The 20,602-nt window shown below is 39.3% G+C and overlaps 2 protein-coding genes across 4 annotated transcripts in view; one reads left to right on the top strand and one right to left on the bottom strand.

Moving 5' to 3' along the window:
- BDP1 (B double prime 1, subunit of RNA polymerase III transcription initiation factor IIIB) overlaps positions 1-4,134 on the bottom strand; it is an 85,297-nt gene extending 81,163 nt beyond the window's left edge. For 2 of the 3 annotated variants that reach the window (XM_059916548.1, XM_059916549.1), the window contains exons 1-2: positions 3,622-4,134; positions 1,087-1,363 (exon numbers count right to left, since the gene is read on the bottom strand). In XM_059916548.1, the coding sequence (XP_059772531.1) occupies positions 1,087-1,363; positions 3,622-3,833 (489 nt within the window). In that variant the 5' untranslated portion in view covers positions 3,834-4,134. The remainder of the gene's footprint in view (positions 1-1,086; positions 1,364-3,621) is intronic. The other variant, XM_059916547.1, reaches the window with a different exon arrangement.
- Positions 4,135-8,089: 3,955 nt separating this feature from the next.
- On the top strand, positions 8,090-11,706 carry LOC132362294 (small EDRK-rich factor 1). The gene is made up of 3 exons (XM_059916550.1): positions 8,090-8,304; positions 9,094-9,202; positions 11,441-11,706. Exons 1-3 carry the CDS (start codon positions 8,298-8,300, stop codon positions 11,511-11,513), a joined length of 189 nt encoding a protein of 62 aa, XP_059772533.1. The 5' UTR covers positions 8,090-8,297; the 3' UTR covers positions 11,514-11,706.
- Positions 11,707-20,602: the final 8,896 nt, after the last annotated feature.

The following is a 20,602-nucleotide window of genomic DNA, read 5'->3' as shown; positions in this document are numbered from 1 at the left end:
TGCTTAGGACTCCATGCTTTACTGCCAAGGGCGTGGGTTCAATCCCTGGTCAAGAAACTAAGATCCTGCAAGCTGTGTGGCACGGCCAAAAAAAAAAAGCGCCAAGATAAGTGCCTTCGGGCTTCCCTGGTGGCGCAGTGGTTGAGAGTCTGCCTGCCAATGCAGGGGACACGGGTTCGAGCCCTGGTCTGGGAAGATCCCACATGCTGCGGAGCAACTAGGCCCGTGAGCCACAACTACTGAGCCTGCGCATCTGGAGCCTGTGCTCCGTAACAAGAGAGGCCGCGATAGTGAGAGGTCCGCGCACCGCGATGAAGAGTGGCCCCTGCTTGCCGCAGCTAGAGAAAGCCCTCGCACAGAAACGAAGACCCAACACAGCCAAAAATAAATTAATTAATTAATTTAAAAAAAAAAAAGATAAGTGCCTTCCTCTTAGTTAAAAAAAGGGGGGCATTCTATAAATTAATAATAAGAGCTGACATTTGTCGGGCTCTTACTATTTGCTAGACACTAGTCTAAATTTGTCAATTTAGAAAACATCACCAATTCATTTTGTTCAACTACACTTGTCTTAATTCAAATGAATATAACTCGCGTCAATTGGACATTTTCACGAAAAATCTCACTGAAGGTTTAGTTTATAAATACATCTGTACGTGTATCTGTATACGTGTGTGCACACATGTAAAACTTCTATTTGTGGCCTCCGTCAAAAACAATGAAATATAGATGAAAAAAATATGTAAAAATTAATATCGTGGAAAAAATAGCTTATTAACTCTATGGTGCTTCTCAATCGTTCTGTTAACAAAAGGGGATATTGTGGGACTTCCCTGGCAGTCCAGTGGTTAAGACTCTGCGCTTCCACTGCAGGGGGCACGGGTCCAATCCCTGGTTGGGAAAGATCTGGGCAGCAAAAAACAAACAAACAAACAAAAGGGGATATTCTGTTAACATGAGGGCTGTTACTTGGTTTTGTTTCCCTCATCAAAATGCTACAGATGCTTGTTCTTCCTCCAAATGATGCCTAACATAAAAACAGAAATCTAGCAGGCAACAATCAGAATTCTGATTTTTCTACCATACCTTCTCTTTCCTCAATTCTTCTTTTAACATTTCTCTCAGTTTCTGGGCTTTATATATCCGGTATCTGTCTGAGCATGGCTGTTTCTCTTTTGTTGGAACAGGGTTTGGCTGTGGAGCTTCTTGATTAACTGTAGATAAAGGATGAGGTTCTGAAGGAACGCTGACACTAGGTTTAACCAGACTAAAAGTACTTGATACTCGCTTTCTTCTCTGTGAAACGGTAGAGGAAGATTTACTGGATTCTTCAACATCCTTCCCACCATCAGTCTTTTCATCACTGTTGAAATTTAAAAAGAAAAAAAAAAAAAGGGCACCATGGATCTTCTTTTAAATATTTGAGGCTTAACAACTAGTCTGACAAAAATCCAAAAGAGCAAAATCTCATTAGTAATAATCAATGACTTAAACAGTGGTTGCAATAAAATTTTTGTTCAGTACATATTTTTAACAGATATGGAATTCTAATGAAGACTGATGATCCTTTTCAAACTTCAAATCCCTAAGAACATTATAGCACATAATTTTATGCTCATGCTAGGTACCTCAAAAAACAAACAAAAAACCTAAGTTACAAAACAAAGCTTAATTTGCCTAATTTGAATTACTCGATAACTGAGAGGTTTTTTTTCTTTTGATAGCTCTAAAAAAATTTTTTTAATTGAAATATAGTTGATTTATAATATTATATTAGTTTCTGGTGTACAGTATAGTGATTCAGTATTTTTACAGACTGTACACCATTAAATGAGAGTTGTTTTATAAAATTAAGTTTATAATCCACATTGACACTTCCTAAAGTGATCTAAATTTTTGGCATTTTACTTTAATTATCAACTTGAGATCAGTTAAACCAAACAAAATATCAAACCTCTGAAATATTTGTATTGCAGTATTTGAAGACATTCATTTAGCTACATTAATCAAACCAAATTCTGTTTGAGGTAAAAATCATTTATCTTTTGTCAGGTATAACTCTACTTATTCAGCTATCAAAATAAACTCTTCACTCAAAAAAAGTACTCAGTCACTTCAAATTACATATCCAAATTCAGATTGGATATAAATATTTCAGGAATGGCCTGAAAGCAAATTAAGAGGGTATAAGTCAAGAATTAAAAGCAGTCTACTTTTTTCATATGTTATGATTAGTTGTATATAAAAGTGAAAAAATGCCTAAACCTATAGAATAATTTTTCCAAAAAGTATCCAATTTAAATTCTTATCTCAGCCCTTATAATGTGATACATGTGCCATTTGCATTTCACCCAATCAAGATGAATGCATAAGGACAGCACATATACCCTATGGATTTTTACAATTAGCAAAGACCCACCAAAAAAAAAAGGAAACACATGATAAAAAACCAAGTATAGTCCCTAAATGTCAAGTCTAAGAAAGCAATATCCTTGAACTTAAATGTCTCAAGACTACAGAATAAGTAATTTACTAAATTATCAATAATCATACATTCACATGTAGTTAACAGGATCTCTGTGAACTTTATTAATTTAACAGTAACTGGTATTTCTATTCCACTGTTGGGAGAAATTCTGAAACAAATTCATGTAAGAAACTTGGAAATTACTAAGCATCATTAAGCTATCAAAATAATACTCTATACTCAGCACCAGCTGAGGTCAACAGAAGCCAAGCCAAAAGAGAAAAGAATAAAATTGTCACCTTCCTGTCACAGTATAAATTTATACCATCTCACTGTTATTTAATAGGGTTGGTTTTCACTGGTTTCCTCACATTTATAGTATAAAAACAGAGGCCATTATTAGCTCAACATGTCTTAACTTTAACTACTTTGCTCCATCACCTTTAAACACCTAAAGGTAGGCAACTATTCTGTCATGTCCTGTGCAAGACAGTTTATATCAGTTATTTCTAATCTCCACAATAACTCTCCGAAGCAAGAGTTACATTATCCCCATTTTGCAGATGAGTACATTCTGCCTGGGCAAAGTCCATAAATTGTTAACTTAAGAAGAAGAATCCTGAATCTAAATGTGGTACATGACACATGCTTTTCTGTTCAGAAAACATGGTCACCATAGTTAAAGGGGCACACCCTCAAATCAAAATAAGTAACCAGACTTCCTTTCCATTGACATAAATCAGCAGAATCAAAGTAACACTGCACTTCTTTTAAAAATAAATGTTTTCAAGATTTAAAAAAAGACAACTTACTCCCGTAAAGTACTCCAAAAGAATGAAAACTGCAGTAATCTAAATGCTCTAATGAATAGTACCACGTGTGGATTTTCTTGGACTGCTAGACCTGGATTCCTCCCACCACCACTTGAAGACATGGTCCCCTCCCCGAGAATCTACACGCTGTAACAAAATCCACACTTGCCACACCGTAGTTAGAGGGACCAACTACAGTTGGCAGTGTGTTCTTCGGCCTCAACTGTCAGGCTTAGTACAAGCGAGGGGGTACTTCTACGGTAAAGTTTCTTTGCTCAGCTTCCAGGTGACACGCCCGGAGAGGCGGGGCAGATGAAAATGCTCCCCTCTGCAAGTACTTACCTGCTCTTGGGAGTCTTTTCTCGGGGCTCCGCTTCCCCGCAGTCCACTGGGGGCACATCTGTGGATTCCGCTGGCTTCGGGACAGAGGCCGCTGCAGGCTCCGGCGGCCTGGGAGCCTCTCGTTCACGCTGTGGATTGGGGGCGGTGGAGCCCCTGGCGCCTGCTCCAGGCCTGACATTGGGCTTCACACTAAGGCGTGCCCTGCGGAACATGGCGGAGCCAGGGGGCCCGGGGAGGCGACCCCACGGCCGCTCTCAACCCCGAGCCCCGGCCGCTGCCCGGAGAGGGCTTTAGGAACTACGCCTTTCCCACAAAGCCACACCACCAGCCCAGCGGGCAGCTACCGCAGTTTCACGCCCCCGCCGCCGCCTCCGATCTCCCGCCGCCGCCTCTTCTTCATGACCCCGCTACACTAATAGCTAAGTTTCCCCCGGTACCTTATTCCCCCGCCCTCAGAGGGCGCCGGAACTGATTACGTCATCATCCAGCGCCGCGGAATGACGCACAGCGCCGGAGCCATGGTAACCGTCAAGTTATGGAGCCTGGGTTACCTGCGAACCGGAAATTGAGACGCCAGACGGTGTACTCTTACCTCTCCAGGGCTCCTCAGGATTTGTTCAAAAGAGCGGAAGGAGGTAGTCAGTCCTTCAGCCCAAACTTTTACGGGAACTATTAAAATCCCTGGCCGTAGGACTTCCCTGGCTGTCCAGTGGTTAAGACTCCGCGCGTCCGCTGGGGGTGGTGCGGACTCCATCCCTGGTTGGGAACTAACATCCCGCAAGCTGCGCGGCGAGGCGGGGTGGGGGTGGGGGGGAGAATGCTGGCAAAACCAAAAAACAAAAACAAATTGCTGGCTTTTTTTTTTTTAAGAGGGTCCTGTAGAACACTGCCTGTTCATCAGCACATCCCTAAGGCTTAAAAATTCTAAAATGAGAGGCTTCCCTGGTGGCGCAGTGGTTAAGAATCTGCCTGCCAATGCAAGGGACATGGGTTCGAGCCCTGAGCCCTGGAGGGGGAAGATCCCCGTGCGCCACAACTACTGAGCCTGAGCTCTAGAGCCTGCGAGCCACAACTACTGAGCCCACGTGCCACAACTACTGAAGCCCGCGCATCTAGAGGCCGTGCTCCGCAACGAGAAGCCACGACAATGAGAAGCCCTCGCACCACAACGAAGAGTAGCCACCGCTCACCGCAACTCGAGAAAGCCCAAGCACAGCAACGAAGACCCAACACAGCCATAAATAAATTTATTTTTTTTTAAATTCTCAAATGAGTAGAACATAGATTAGAAATTAAAGTGTGAAGAAAGTGATAATAGTTAACTCCTAGAAAGGGAACTGCGTTTCTGGGAAACACAACGTGGGAAAAAAGAACATTCACTGTATATCCTTGTTTAGTTTTTAATGTGAATGTAATACCTGTTCGAAAATTATTATAGTTAATGGGAATTCCCTGGCGGTCCAGTGGTTAGGACTCCGCACTTTCACTGCTGAGGGCATGGGTTCCATCCCTGATCAGGGAACTAAGGTCCCGCAAGCCCCGCAGCACAGCCAAAAGTTTAAAAAGAAGAAAAAAAGGAAAAAAATATGGTTAAAACTTTGTAAAATTTTTAAAAAATATGTTATTAGGCTCATTTGGGGAGAAACATGGAACTTTTTAAAAATATATTTTTTTAAAAATTTATTTTGGTGCACCGGGTCTTAGTTGCTGCGCTTGGGCTCGTCATTGTGGCATGCAGGATCTTAACTGGTGCCATGCATGCAGCATCTAGTTCCCTGACCAGGGATCGAACCCTGGGCCCCCTGCAGTGGGCGCTCAGAGTCTTACCCACTGGACCACCAGGCTAGTCCCAAAACTTTGTGAATTAACGTGAGCATTCTTAATCTGCTTCAGGAGGGAGCAACAGAGCAATAAGCAAGACATTCTGTGTGGGAAAGGAAAATTCAACAAATGAACAAGATAATTTAAGAATTATTAAATGCCATGAAAGAAATTTAGAGGGTAATATGACAGAGGTTAATGGGAGGCTGGCTTACTTTATGTAGGGTGGTTAGGGAAGTCCTCTATGATGAGAGGGAAAATGTCCAGAGATGAGGCTGACTCTAGAGATTATGGGCCAGTGTTTGAACCAGTAATACAATTCCCCTGATTCATGGAAAACAAAGGCCTGACTTCCTTCTTGGAAGGAGAAGAAAATTCTACAAGAACATCCTGCTACATTAATGACAAAATGTCAAAGAAATAAAATCCCGAACTGATTGAAGAGATTGCTAGGTCATCCAGAAGGAGAAAGAAGAGAGACAAGTGTTTTTAAGAGTAGGAAAGCAAGGCTGAAAGTACAGAGAGAAAAGATTCTTTCAAGACTGGGAAAGAAATGGAGGTCTGTGGGCTCCCTCCAGTACTCTGGAGAGGGAATAGGACCTCAAACACACCTAAGGAAGCCCAAGGAGTTGAGAAAAATAACCCCTGCTGCAGATATCTCAGGAATCTTGGAGCTACTGCCAGAACCATACAGCTTTAAACAACATATTCCGGTATAGACTGAAGACATAAGGCCTTTCCCCAAACTCTCTGTTTCACCTAAGAGTCTATGGTACTCCCACAATTCTGCAGGTAAAGAAGTAAATAATGACTAGGATTTAATTTCCCATTTGTAAAGGGATGGGAACAGAGTCAGATTCAATTTTACTATTTAACATAAAATCATAAGCTATTTGTTACACATCCCAAGTTTGTACAGTCTTTTTTTTTAATTTTTGAATTTTATTTTATTTACTTTTTTATACAGCAGGTTCTTATTAGTCATCAATTTTATACACATCAGTGTATACATGTCAATCCCAATCGCCCAATTCATCATTTTAAAATAATTCTGAGACTCACGTTTTGATCGTGGCTCAGCTCACGGCTAGCTGTGTGACCTTGGGCGGTCACATAATTCCTCCTAGTTTGTACAGTCTTAACGGCATCATAGTAATTTTAAAAGTCTCCAGTTTTCTCTGGCAAACACACCCAACATTTCTTGTATACATGGGATACATCATGTGTATCCCTACAACTCAAAAACTATATTTTCAGTTGCAAAGAAAAAGCTCAGTTAGACTCTTAAGACCACACAGAGAAACAACTCTACTTAAGTTCAATCCCAAACTCCTTCCCTCCCTTCCTCTTTAGATGGTCTCTTTATAAAGAGCCTGGCCAGAAAGTCAATCTTTTCCCCTGCTCAAGTTACTTCAGAAGAGGTCCCTAAGTGGAGACACCTGACCTGTAAGCAGTATTGAGGAGGAGGGGTGGGAGGTAGGGAGAGTGATAAGCATGAAAGGCTCTCTGAGGTTGAAAGAATGATGACAAGTATAGCTAATATGTTGAGTGCTATCCTGTGCTGGGCACTTACTACTTCACATATATTAACTTGATTAATGAAGGAGGTACAATTACCTCCCCATTTTACTAATAAGGAAGCTTTAATGCAATGAAATGACATTCCCAAGTTCACATAACTACTCATTGGGAGAGCTGGGCTTTTAACCCAGACATTCCATCTCCAGAACCCTCAGGTAATTTTTATGAGATGAAATAAAAATTGTTGAAGCTTGGTCTTATATACTTGGAGGTCCATTATAGTATTTTCTATACTTTTGTATATGTTTGAAATCTTCCAAATTAAAAACTTTTTTAAAAAAAGGGTTATTTCAGGGTGTCCAGACTAACTCTATACATTTCTCAGTTTGTAATAATTAACGGAATAGACGAAGAAAATAAGTATCAAGCATCTTTACACATCTGTTTCTAGCAATGGCAGATGCTCCATAGCTTTTACATAGGTTTAAGGTTATTCTGGGCTATTCTGAATTCGTGGTAAGACTGCATTCCCTAGCATTCTCTCCCCATCACACAACCCAGGCACAGAGCCACAGAACTCCTAAAGTACTGTCGAGTGACAAGGGCACTGGGATCAAACGGGAAATGAACAGACTTTGAAGTCCGTTTTAAATTTGAATCTTATTTCTACCCGTCCCTACCTATTAGGTCAGCGCTTCTGGTCTCAGAGTCTCGGCCGCCTGTTTCATAAAATGAGAACAATGAAGTCTACCTTGCAGGCTTGGTGCGTGAATAAAGAAGGAAAATATGAAGGGCCAACACTGGCTTTCAAAGAGTTAACCCTCAATCTGTTCTGTCCCCTTCCTCCCCTTCCCGCCTCTGCAACGGGATGAAAAAAAGCTAACGTTCCTTTTCGAAAAGTTAGATATTGTAGCGTTTAACGTCATTATCAAAAAAATAGGGGCTGGTTAAGTCCCAGTGACCGGTACACAGAGGGAAAATCCACACACGCCTATGCCTCGCTCAGACACAGGGCCTGCTTTCTCGACTCTAGCAAAATTGCACGGCCGAAAGGCCCCGGGGGCGGATGACCAACCCCGGAGCCGCGGCTCCTGGGCCCTAGTCGGGCACCGCCCCGCCCTCCCGGCCACGCACGCGCAGTCACTCGCCGGCCTCGCCGTCTGCTGCTGTCTGGCCTCGTTGGGCTGGGCCGTCCACCGAGCACAGGCGTATCCCTGCTGAGGGCCCGCGCGGGCTTAGGCTTCCAGATCGACGGGTGGGGACGGCCGCTGAGCGTGCGAGCAAGTCGTTGCTTTTCCGAGTCGCTCTTTTCCAGGCTCGGTCCGGTGGTCAGCATGGCCCGTGAGTATACGGACGGGTAGGGGAAGCGGCGGGGAGCGTCCGGCGAGCAAGTCGAGTTCCAAGGCGCGGCGGGCGGGCAGGCGGAGGCCAGCTGGTGAAACCCCTTCCGTCCGGCGCGGTGGTGACCCGGTTTTTAGTCAGCAGAGGGAGAGGGACGGTTGGCTCCGGTCCGGCCTGAAAGGTCGGGCAGGTGCCTGCCCCTCGGGTGCGAGTTTACACGGTAAGGCACACCTCCCCGGTGGTGAGGTGTGTGGAGCCCCGGGAGGGATCCTGGTCTGGAGGTGGTTTATAGCTGGTACTTAATACTCAAGGTCGTGAGGCCTAACGAGGACAGGGAGCTGCAAGTCTCCTCTCTAGTTCTTTTGTTTGGCCCTCGAAGGTAATGTTTTACAGGCATCTGTAATGCTCGCTTAACAGTTGAATTATGGTGGGCCAACGTGTGCGAGGTGTAATCTGTGGTGTATCTTTCTCTCTCCACCCACACCTCTCAAAAGCCAGAACTTATTTTGGAATACTGGCCCACAGAGGCAGACGATTGGAACGCCTCTTTTAAGAGATCTGGTGTTTATAGCCAGTGAACATCTTAACTGGTATCATAAAACTGTCAGGAACTTCAGTGTTTACCTTTAAGCGTCCTCCTTGTCGTCAGATCCCCGGAACACCATTCAGTGCAGTACTCTGCTGGCTTATCTCTTAAAAAGCAAACTTCAGATGCATTTAAATAAGACCCTTAGAATGGAATTATTAATTTTGGAGATGGAAAAATAACATCACTATTTCTCTTTGTAGGCGGAAATCAACGAGAACTTGCCCGCCAGAAAAACATGAAGAAATCCCAGGAAATTAGTAAGGGAAAAAGAAAAGAGGATAGCTTGAGTGCCTCTCAGAGGAAACAGAGGTGAGTTATACTAAAGGAATTCTCAAGTCGCAGAAGTTTTCATTTTGGAGAATGGAAAGCAGTTTTTAAATCCTTAGTAGAACTAGGCCTGCAGGAAGGGGTAACAGCTGCATATCTGTTGTGTGCCAGGCATACTAAAATTATAAGCGGTAGTCATTATCCCAACCCATGGATGAAGAATTTAAAGCTCTCAAGCTATAATTTGTCTTGCAGAGAATCTCATGCAACTCCACCACAACCATAAGAATTTCATTTAGCTTCCATGTGCAAGACATTGTTAGGTGCTGAGGGTAAACATTTTCCAAGCAGACATCCTACTCATACTAGTCTGGATGACAGGTCACCAATTATATTGATAACTTCTGAAAGAGACACAAAGTATATGTAGTTATATTGACTTCTGAAGATCCATTGGATTGGAGAGAGTGCAGGTGCACTGTCTTGACATACAAGTGACAATACAAAACTGCTACAGAAATATCAGTACTTTGAGACTACAGCTTAAGATTTTTTTAAAAAAAACATTCATCTTTCTAAAAAATAGTTAGCCAAATTTCATTTTGTTCTAAAATCAAATTTTGTTGTTCATGTGAAACTTGGAGGCGAGGTGAAGAATTGACTACACAGGCTCCATCGTGGCTTCTCTGTGGTTCTCAAGGCTGGCTGCACATTAGAACCACCTGGGAAAACTTGATGTCTGCTCAAGCCTGTGCCTTACACCCAGCCCTGATTTAATTGGTGTGGGGTTGGACATTAAAAGGTGCTCTAGGTAAATTTTATTATACTTAAGTTAAACCTGACTTTAAAAGCTCCCCAGGTGATTCTGATATGCAGTCAGAGTTTAATGAAGTTGAAGCCCTTAATTATCACTTCACACTGTCTTTCTATGACATTTATTGTTAAAGTGATAAGCTTTGCTTTAAATTTGTTTACTTACATTGGAGTAGAAGTGAACCAATCAGTGGAATGGTACAGATGAGTAACCCTGAAATAATATTTTTATTGGGAAACTTAGTGTAGCTTGGCTCAGTGATAGTCACTGCTCAATGACTACCCACTGCTTACAAAGCTCTGTGCTAGATGCTCTATATTTATTACCTCTATTCATCATAATCATGAAAAGTGCTATTAGCCCCAATACATGCAATGAGAGCCTGGGGCTCTGAACCTCAATAACATTACTAAGATCATACAGCAAGCACAGCAGAGTTTGGTTACAAACAGAAAAATAACTATTACAGTTTTTATTCAGAACACCTCATTTTTTTTGTAGCTGTCTTGTTTTTCCTTCCTTCTCATTCCTTGTTTTTGCTATTGGCCTCTCAGAAATGTCTTACTAACATGGACAGAGCTACTCATCCTGAATTAAAATCTAATACTAAATATATATGCAATAACAACATAGGAAAGAGCCTGGACTTTGAAATTGGACAGACCTTAGTTTTTATGTGATTTGGGGCAAATTATTTAGCTCTAAGCCTTTAACTTTTTTTTTTTAATCTGAAACATAGGGACAATAACTCAAGGTTGTTGTGGGACTTAATCCAGAGCCAGCAAAGTGCCTGGCACATAGTAGGTGTTGAATACAGACATTTAATATATTTTTTAATACGGGCTCATGGACCATCCAGCCCAAGTAATCTGGTTTTAGTTCACAGTATGTGAAGGTTCAGCCAGAGACACAAAGGGTTAAGAAAATGCCCTGAATATCCTGCTTTTTGGCTTGTAAGAAACTGAATTGATTCATAACATCTATGTCCTAATCCTAGGTACCACTTAGGATATCTAGAAGACTTCTGAAATGCCCCTTCATTCACGAAAAAATTTATAGTGAATTAACTTTGTTGACAACCAAGATTAATTGCCATTATTTCTACATATAGCTGCCTCATGTCAGATGGTGTGCTTGTGTGTGTGTGTGTGTGTGTGTGTGTGTGTGTGTGTGTGTGTTCCTCAGAACAACCTGGTATGTATTACTCTAATTTTGAAAAGACTTGGAGGTTATTTATCCAAGGTCATGACAACAGTACAGACTGTATTCAAAATAAGATCTGACTTCAAAGCCTTTCCATTCTTCACCTTCCCATTTTATCTCCGTCCATGCAAATGGAAAGACATGAAAGTTTATATCTTCTTTTAAATTGTTTTCTAATATACTGAATGGATTATTATAGAAAACAAATGAGAACATAAAATCAGTTTTTCTGTAACAACTTACAGCCTTTTTCCCCCATATAGGGACTCTGAGATCATGCAACAAAAGCAGAAGGCAGCCAATGAGAAGAAGTCTATGCAGACAAGAGAAAAATGATGACTATTGGAAAACCTGGGTGCTGCTGCTAACTAAGTGTATCATAAGTTCTCTGATCAAGATTTTGTAGCGTGAACAGTCAGTACATATGTTATATCCCTATACAACTATTTTACACGTTACCTTTCAGCCTGACTTAGTGTGATGTTTCAGAACCATTCTTCAAAGAATAAAGCACTAACCATGCGTGTGACATATTGGTGAACATTGTTTTTTATCACCAGTGAGCATTTGTACAATTTATTAGAGAGGTAATATGATCAGGTAACAGGATATTATATATAAATCTAGAATCTTTGTCATAAACTTTTTAAAAGTATATCTTTAAAGTCAACTTTATTGTATAATAGAATTTGAGATACATTTATCTAATTTTGCTTTGTAATCAGCTAGTTTGCTTGAAAATTTTACAAAAAATAGTACAAACCACCTGGAATAGCAGCTAAATGAACATAAACTAAATGAGGTCTCAGTAAGAGTTCTACTTACAGCTTTAAAATTTTCTGGAATAAGTGCTTTTTTTTTTTTTAAAGAATTTCTTTTTCTTTTTTTTTTTAAAGAAATTTATTTTATTTTTGGCTGTGTTGGTTCTTCGTTGCTGCATGTGGGCTTTCTCTAGTTGCGGCAAATGGGGGCTACTCTTCGTTGCGGTGCGCCGGCTTCTCGTTGCAGTGGCTTCTCTTGTTGCAGAGCATGGGCTCTAGGCATGCGGCTTCAGTAGTTGTGGCATGCGGGCTCAGCAGTTATGGCTCGTGGGCCCTAGAGCACAGGCTCAGTAGTTGTGGCACACGGGCTTAGTTGCTCCACAGCATGTGGGATCTTCCCAGACCAGGGCTCGAATCCATGTCCCCTGAGTTGGCAGGTGGATTCTTAACCACTGCACCACCAGGGAAGCCCCTGCCTTTTTTTTTCTTAATAGAGTTTATTTTGCAGAGCAAAATTAGGGTTGCAAAAAAATTTAGATTTCTCATCTACCCCCTTGCCCTACTCATACATAGCCTCCCCATTATGAACATCCCCTATCAGAGTGGTACCCTTGCTGTAACTGATGAACCTACATTGACACATCATTATCACCCAAAGTACATAGTTTACATTAGGATTCACTCTTTGCGTTCTAAGGGTGCCTTTTTTTTTTTGTGGATATGTTAATGTTTATTGTTTTTAGTTGAAGTATAATTGACTTAGAATATTAGTTTCAGGTGTGCAACATAGTGATTCAATGTTTTTATACATTACAAAGTGATCACCACAATGTCTAGTCACCATCACCACAAAAAGTTACTATAATATTATTGACTATATTCCTTCCCTACGCTGTACATTATGTCCCTGTGACTTTTTTATTTTTTAGCTAAGTTTGTATCTCTTAATCTTTTTCCCATATACTGTGCATTTTCCCACCTTCCTCCACTCTGGTGACACCAGTTTGTTCTCTGTACCTGTGAGTGAATTGCTGTTTTGTTACATTTGTTCATTTGTTTTGTTTTTTAGATTGCACATGTAAGTGAAACCATATGGTATTTGTCTTTCTCTGTCTGGCTTATTTCACTTAGCATAATACTCTCTGTGTCCATTCATGTTGTCACAAATGGTAAGATTTCATTCTTTTTTATTGCTGAGTAATATTCCGTTGTATATGTGTACATATACACCATAGCTCCTTTATCCATTCATCTCTCAAGGGACAGTTAGGTTGCTTCCATATCTTGGCCATTGTAAGTGCTGCAATGAACGTAGGGGCAGATAAATCTTTTCAAATTAGTGTGTTTGTTTTCTTCAGATATTTTTAATTTTTTGAGGAACCTCCATACTGTTTTGCATTGTGACTATACCAATTTACATTCCCACCAACAGTACACAGGGGTTCCCTTTTCTCCACATCCTCACCAACGCTCGTTATTTCTTTTTGATAAAAGTCATTCTGACAAGTGTGAGGTGATATCTCATTATGGTTTTGATTTTCATTTCCCTGATGATTAGTGGTGGTGGGCATCTTTTCATGGACTGGTTGGCCATCTGTATGTCTTTGGAAAAATGTCTGTTCAGATCCTCTGACCATTTTTTAATCAGATTGTTTTTTTTTTTATATTGAGTTGTATAAGTTCTCTCTGTATTTTTTATATTAACCCCTTATTGGACATATCATTTGCAAATATCTTCTCCCATTCAGCCATTCAGGATGTTGCCTTTTTCATTTTGTTGATGGTTTCCTTTGCCATGCAAAAGCTTTTTAGTTTGGTGTAGCGCCATTTGTTTATTTTTGTTTTTTGGTTTTTTTGGGTTTTTTTGGCTGTGCTATGTGGCTTGTGGGATCTTAGTTCCCCGACCAGGGATTGAACCTACACAGAAAGCACAGAGTCCTAATCACTGGACCGCCAGGGAATTCCCTGTTTATTTTTGCTTTTGTTGCCCTTGTCTGAGGAGATGGATCCAAAAAAATACTGCTAATGCTGATGTGAAATATCATACATAATGCCTATATTTTCTTTTAAGAGCTTTGTGGTTTCATGTCTTACATTTAAGTCTTTAATCTGTTTTGAGTTTATTTTCATACATGGTGTAAAAAAGTTGTCTAGTTTCATTCTTTTACATATAACTCTACAGTTTTGCCACCACCACTTATTGAAGAGTCTGTCTTTCCCCTATTTTGTATTCTTGCCACCTTTGTTGTAGATTAATTGTACATTTAAGTGTGGGTTCATTTCTGGGCTCTGTATTCTGTTCAGTTGATCTATATGTCTGTTTTTGTGCCAGTACCATACTGTTTTGATGACTGTAACTGAAAGAACCTGACTGAAATCAGGGACCATGATACCTTCAACTTTTCTTTCTTAAGATTGCTTTGGCTATTTGAGGTTAAGATTTGTTCTTTTTCTGTGAAAAATGCAATGGGTATTTTGATAGAGATTGCATTGAATCTGTAGATTGCTTTCGGTGTTATGGACATTTTGACCATAATAATTCTTCCAATCCATGAACACAAAATAGCTTTCTATTTATTTGAGTTGCCTACAATTTCATTCATCAGTGTTTTACAGTTTTCAGAGCACAGGTCTTTCACCTCCTTGAGCAAATTAATTCCTAGGTATTTTATTCTTTTTGATGCAGTTCTAAATGGATTGTTTTCTTAATTTCTCTGTCTGCTAATTCATTATTAAGGTATAAAAATGCAACAGGTTTCTGTATATTCATTTTGTATCCTGAAACTATACTAATTTTTTTTTAGTTCTAATAGTCTTTTTGCTGGCATCTTTAAGGTTTTCTATATATAGTATAATGTTGTCTGCAAATAGTGACAGTTTTATTTCTTCCTGTCCAATTTGGTTGACTTTTTGTTTGTTTTTTGTCCGTGCTGCACAGCATGTGGGATCCTAGTTCCCCGACCAGGGATCAAACCCACACCCCCTGCAGTGGAAGCACAGAGTCTTAACCACTGGACCACCAGGGAGATCCCTGGATGACTTTTATTTATTTTCTTGTCTGACTGCTCTGACTGGGATGTCTATGTTGAGTAACAGTGGCAAGAGTGTCCTTGTCTTGTTCTCAATTTTAGAGGAAAAGCTTTCAGCTTTCCAGTATTGTGTATGAAGTTAGCTATGGGTTTGTCATATATGGCCTTAATTATGTTGAGGTATGTTCCCTCTGTAACCACTTTGTTGAGAGCTTTTGTCATAAATGGATGTTGAATTTTTGTCAGCAGCTTTTTCTGCATCTACTTATATGATTTTTATTCTTCAGTTTGTTAATACGGTATATAACATTGATGGATTTGTAGATATTGAACCACCCTTGCATCCCTGGGATAAATCCCACTTGGTTATAGTGTATGATCCTTTTAATGTATTGTTGAATTCAGTTTGCTAATATTTTGTTGAGGATTTTTGCATCTTTGTTCATCAGTGATATTGGCCTATAATTTTCTTTTTTTATAGTGTCTTTGTCTGGTTTGGATCGGTTAATGCTGGACTCATGGAATGAATTTGGAAGCATTCCTTATTCTTCTGTGTTTTGAAACAGTTTGAGAAGGGTAGGTATTAATTAACTGTTACTTAAATGTTTGGTAGAATTTACCTGTGAAGCTGTCTGATCCTGGACTTCTGTTTGTTGGCAGTTTTTGGTTACTGATTCAATTTCATTACTAGTAAACAGTCTGTTCAGATTTTCTGTTCTTCCTGATTCATTCTTGGAAAATTGTACATTTCTAGGAATTTATCCATTTCTTCTATGTTGTCCAGTTTGTTGGTGTAATTGTGGTAGTCTCATGATTCTTTGTATTTCTGTGGTATTAATTGTAACTTCTGCCCTTTCATTTCTGATTTTATTTGGGGCCCCTCTTTCTCTTGATGAGTCTTGCTAAAGGTTTATAAATTTTGTTTATCTTTTCAAAGAACCAGCTCTTAGTTTCACGGATCTTTTTAAATGATTTTTTTTAGCCTCTATTTCATTTATTTCTGCTCTAATCTTTATTATTTCCTGACTTCTACTAACTTTGGGCTTTGTTCTTCTTTTTCTAGTTCCTTTATATGTAAAGTTAGATTGTTTATTTGAGATTTTTCTTGTTCTTGAGGCAGGCCTGTATTGCTATGAACTACCGAATTAGAATTGCTATTGCTGTGTCCCATAGATTTTGGAAAATTGTGTTTCCATTTTCATTTGTCTCAAGGTATTTTTTTTATTTCCTTTTTCATTTCTTCATTAAACCATTGGTGGTTTAGTAAAAAGTTGTTTAGTCGCCACATGTTATGTGTTTTCCAGTTTTCTTCTTATAACTGATTACTGGTTTCATACTGTTGTGGTTAGAAAAGATGCGTGATATGATTTCAGTCTCCTTATATTTATTGAGACTTGTTTCGTGGACTAACGTGATCTCTCCTAGACAGTGTTTCATGTGCACTTGAAAAGAATGCATGCCCTGCAGTTTTGGGGGTTTTTTTTCTTTTTTGTTGTTTTTTTTCTTAACATCTTTATTGGAGTATAATAATTGCTTTACAGTGTTGTGTTAGTTTCTCCTGTATAACAAAATGAATCAGCTATATGTATACGTATATCCCCATATCCCCTCCCTCTTGCATCTCCCTCCCACCCTCCTTATCCCACCCCTCTAGGTGGTCGCAAAGCACCAAGCTGATCTCCCTGTGCCATGCAGCTGCTTCCCACTAGCTAGCTATTTTACATTTGGTAGTGTATACATATCAATGCTACTCTCTCCCTTCGTCCCAGCTTACCCTTCCCCCTCCCCATGTCCTCAAGTCCATTCTCTAGGTCTGTGTCTTTATTTCTGTCCTGCCCCTAGGTTCATCAGAACCATTTTTTTTTTTTATATTCTATCTATATGTGTTAGCATACGGTATTTGTTTTTCTCTTTCTGACTTACTTCACTCTGTATGACAGACTCTAGGTCCATCCACCTCACTACAAATAACTGAATTTCATTTCTTTTTATGGCTGAGTAATATTCCATTGTATATATGTGCCACATCTTCTTTATCCATTCATCTGTCGATGGACACTTAGGTTGCTTCCATGTCCTGGCTATTGTAAATAGTGCTGCAATGAACATTGTGGTACATGACTCCTTTTGAATTATGGTTTTCTCAGCGTATATGCCCAGTAGTGGGATTGTTGGGTCATACGGTAGTTCTATTTTTAGTTTTTTAAGGAACCTCCATACTGTTCTCCATAGTGGCTGTATCAATTTACATTCCCACCAACAGTGCAAGAGTGTTCCCTTTTCTCCACACCCTCTCCAGCATTTGTTGTTTGTAGATTTTTTGACAGTGGCTACTCTGACTGGTGTGAGGTGATACCTCATTGTAGTTTTGATTTGCATTTCTCTAATGATTAGTGATATTGAACATCTTTTCATGTGTTTCTTGGCAATCTATGTATCTTCTTTGAAGAAATGTCTATTTAGATCTTCTGCCTATTTTTGGGTTGGGTTGTTTGTTTTTTTGATATTGAGCTGCATGAGCTGCTTGTATATTTTGGAGATTAATCCTTTGTCCGTTGCTTCATTTGGAAATATTTTCTCCCATTCTGAGGGTTGTCTTTTCGTCTTGTTCATGGTTTCCTTTGCTGTGCAAAAGCTTTTAAGTTTCATTAGGTCCCATTTGTTTATTTTCGTTTTTATTTCCATTTCTCTAGGAGGTGGGTCAAAAAGGATCTTGCTGTGATTTATGTCATAGAGTGTTCTGCCTATGTTTTCCTCTAAGAGTTTTATAATATCTGGCCATACATTTAGGTCTGTAATCCATTTTGAGTTTACTTTTGGGTTTGCTGTTAGGGAGTGTTCTAATTTCATTCTTTTACATGTAGCTGTCCAGTTTTCCCAGGACCACTTATTGAAGAGGCTGTCTTTTCTCCATTGTATATTCTTGCCTCCTTTATCAAAGATAAGATGACCATAGGTGCGTGGGTTTATCTCTGGGCTTTCTATCCTGTTCCATTGATCTATATTTCTGTTTTTGTGCCAGTACCATATTGTCTTCATTACTGTAGCCTTGTAGTATAGTCTGAAGTCCAGGAGCCTGATTCCTCCCGCTCCATTTTTCTTTCTCAAGATCGTTTTGGCTATTTGGGGTCTTTTGTGTTTCCATACAAATTGTGCAATTTTTTGTTCTGGTTCTGTGAAAAACGCCATTGGCAGTCTGATAGGGATTGCACTGAATCTGTAGATTGCTTTGGGTAGTAGAGTCATTTTCACAATGTTGATTCTTCCTCTCCAAGAACATAGTATATCTCTTCATCTGTTTGTATCATCTTTAATTTCTTTCATCAGTGTCTTATAGTTTTCTGCATACAGGTCTTTTGTCTCCTTAGGTAGGTTTATTCCTAGGTATTTTATTCTTTTTGTTGTAGTAGTAAATGGGAGTTTTTCCTTAATTTCTCTTTCAGATTTTTCATCATTAGTGTATAGGAATGCAAGAGATTTCTGTGCATTAATTTTGTATCCTGCTACTCTACCAAATTCATTGATTAGCTCTAGTAGTTTTCAGGTAGCATCTTTAGGGTTCTCTATGTATAGTATCATGTCATCTGCAAACAGTGACAGTTTTACTTCTGCTTTTCCGTTTTGGATTCCTTTTATTTCTTTTTCTTCTCTGATTGCTGTGGCTAAAACTTCCAAAACTATGTTGAATAATAGTGGTAAGAGTGTGCAACCTTGTCTTGTTTCTGATCTTAGAGGAAATGGTTTCAGTTTTTCACCATTGAGAACGATGTTGGCTGTGGATTTGTCATATATGGCCTTTATTTTGTTGAGGTAGGTTCCCTCTATGCCTACTTTCTGGAGAGTTTTTATCATAAATGGGTATTGAATTTTGTCAAAAGCTTTTTCTGCATCTATTGAGATGATCATATGGTTTTTCTCCTTCAATTTGTTAATATGGTGTATCACATTGATTGATTTGCATATATTGAAGAATCCTTACATTCCTGGGATAAACCCCACTTGATCATGGTGTATGATCCTTTTAATGTGCCATTGGATTCTATTTGCTAGTATTTTGTTGAGGATTTTTGCATCTATGTTCATCAGAGATATTGGCCTGTAGTTTTCTTTCTTTGTGACATCTTTGTCTGGTTTTGGTATCAGGGTGATGGTGGCCTCATAGAATGGGTTTGGGAGTGTTCTTCACTCTGAAATATATTGGAAGAGTTTGAGAAGGATAGGTGTTAGCTCTTCTCTAAATGTTTGATAGAATTTGCCTGTGAAGCCATCTGGTCCTGGGCTTTTGTTTGTTGGAACATTTTTAATCACAGTCTCAATTTCAGTGCTTATGATTGGTCTGTTTATATTTTCTGTTTCTTCCTGGTTCAGTCTCAGAAGGTTGTGCTTTTCTAAGAATGTGTCCATTTCTTTCACGTTGTCCATTTTATTGGCATATAGTTGCTTATAGAAATCTCTCATGATCCTTTGTATTTCTGCAGTGTCAGTTGTTACTTCTCCTTTTTCATTTCTAATTCTGTTGATTTGAGTCTTTTCCCTTTTTTCTTGATGAGTCTGGCTAATGGTTTATCAATTTTGTTTATCTTCTCAAAGAACCAGCTTTTAGTTTTATTGATCTTTGCTATTGTTTTCTTCATTTCTATTTCATTTATTTCTGCTCTGATCTTTATGATTTCTTTCCTTCTACTGACTTTGGGTTTTCTTTGTTATTTTTTCTCTAATTGTTTTAAGTGTAAGGTTGGATTGTTTGTTTGATATTTTTCTTGTTTCTTGAGTTGAGATTGAATTGCTATAAACTTCCCTCTTAGAACTGCTTTTGCTGCATCCCATAGCTTTTGGGTTGTTGTGTTTTCATTGTTATTGTTTCTGTGTATTTTTAAATTTCTTCTTTGATTTCTTCAGTGATCTCTTGGTTATTTAGTAGTGTATTGTTTAGCCTCCATGTGTTTGTATTTTTTACAGATTTTTTTCTGTAATTGGTATCTAGTCTCATAGCACTGTGGTCGGAAAAGATACTTGACATGATTTCAATTTTCTTAAATTTACCAAGGCTTGATTTGTGACCCAAGATATGGTCTATTCTGGAGAATGTTCCATGAGCACTTGAGAAGAAAGTGTGTTCTGTTGTTTTTGGATGGAATGTCCTATAAATATCAATTAAGTCCATCTTGTTTAATGTATCATTTAAAGCTTGTGTTTCCTATTTATTTTCATTTTGGATGATCTGTCCATTGGTGAAAGTGGGGTGTTAAAGTCCCCTACTCTGATTGTGTTACTGTCGATTTCCCCTTTTATGGCTGTTAGTATTTGCCTTATGTATTGAGGTGCTCCTATGTTGGGTGCATAAGTATTTACAATTGTTATATCTTCTTCTTGGATTGATCCCTTTATCATTACATAGTGTCCTTCTTTGTCTATTGTAATAGTCTTTATTTTAAAGTCTATTTTGTCTGATATGAGAATTGCTACTCCAGCTTTCTTTTGATTTCCATTTGCATGGAATATCTTTTTCCATTCCCTCACTTTCAGTCTGTATGTGTCCCTAGGTCTGAAGTGGGTCTCTTGTGGACAGCATATGTACGGATCTTGTTTTTGTATCCATTCAGCCAGTCTGTGTCTTTAGGTTGGAGCATTTAAT

This window comes from Balaenoptera ricei, chromosome 3 (assembly GCF_028023285.1).
Source record: "Balaenoptera ricei isolate mBalRic1 chromosome 3, mBalRic1.hap2, whole genome shotgun sequence".
Classification (NCBI taxonomy): Eukaryota; Metazoa; Chordata; class Mammalia; order Artiodactyla; family Balaenopteridae; genus Balaenoptera; species Balaenoptera ricei.
The sequence above is the reverse complement of the archived record's forward strand: the minus strand, read 5'-3'. Positions and strand labels throughout refer to the sequence as shown.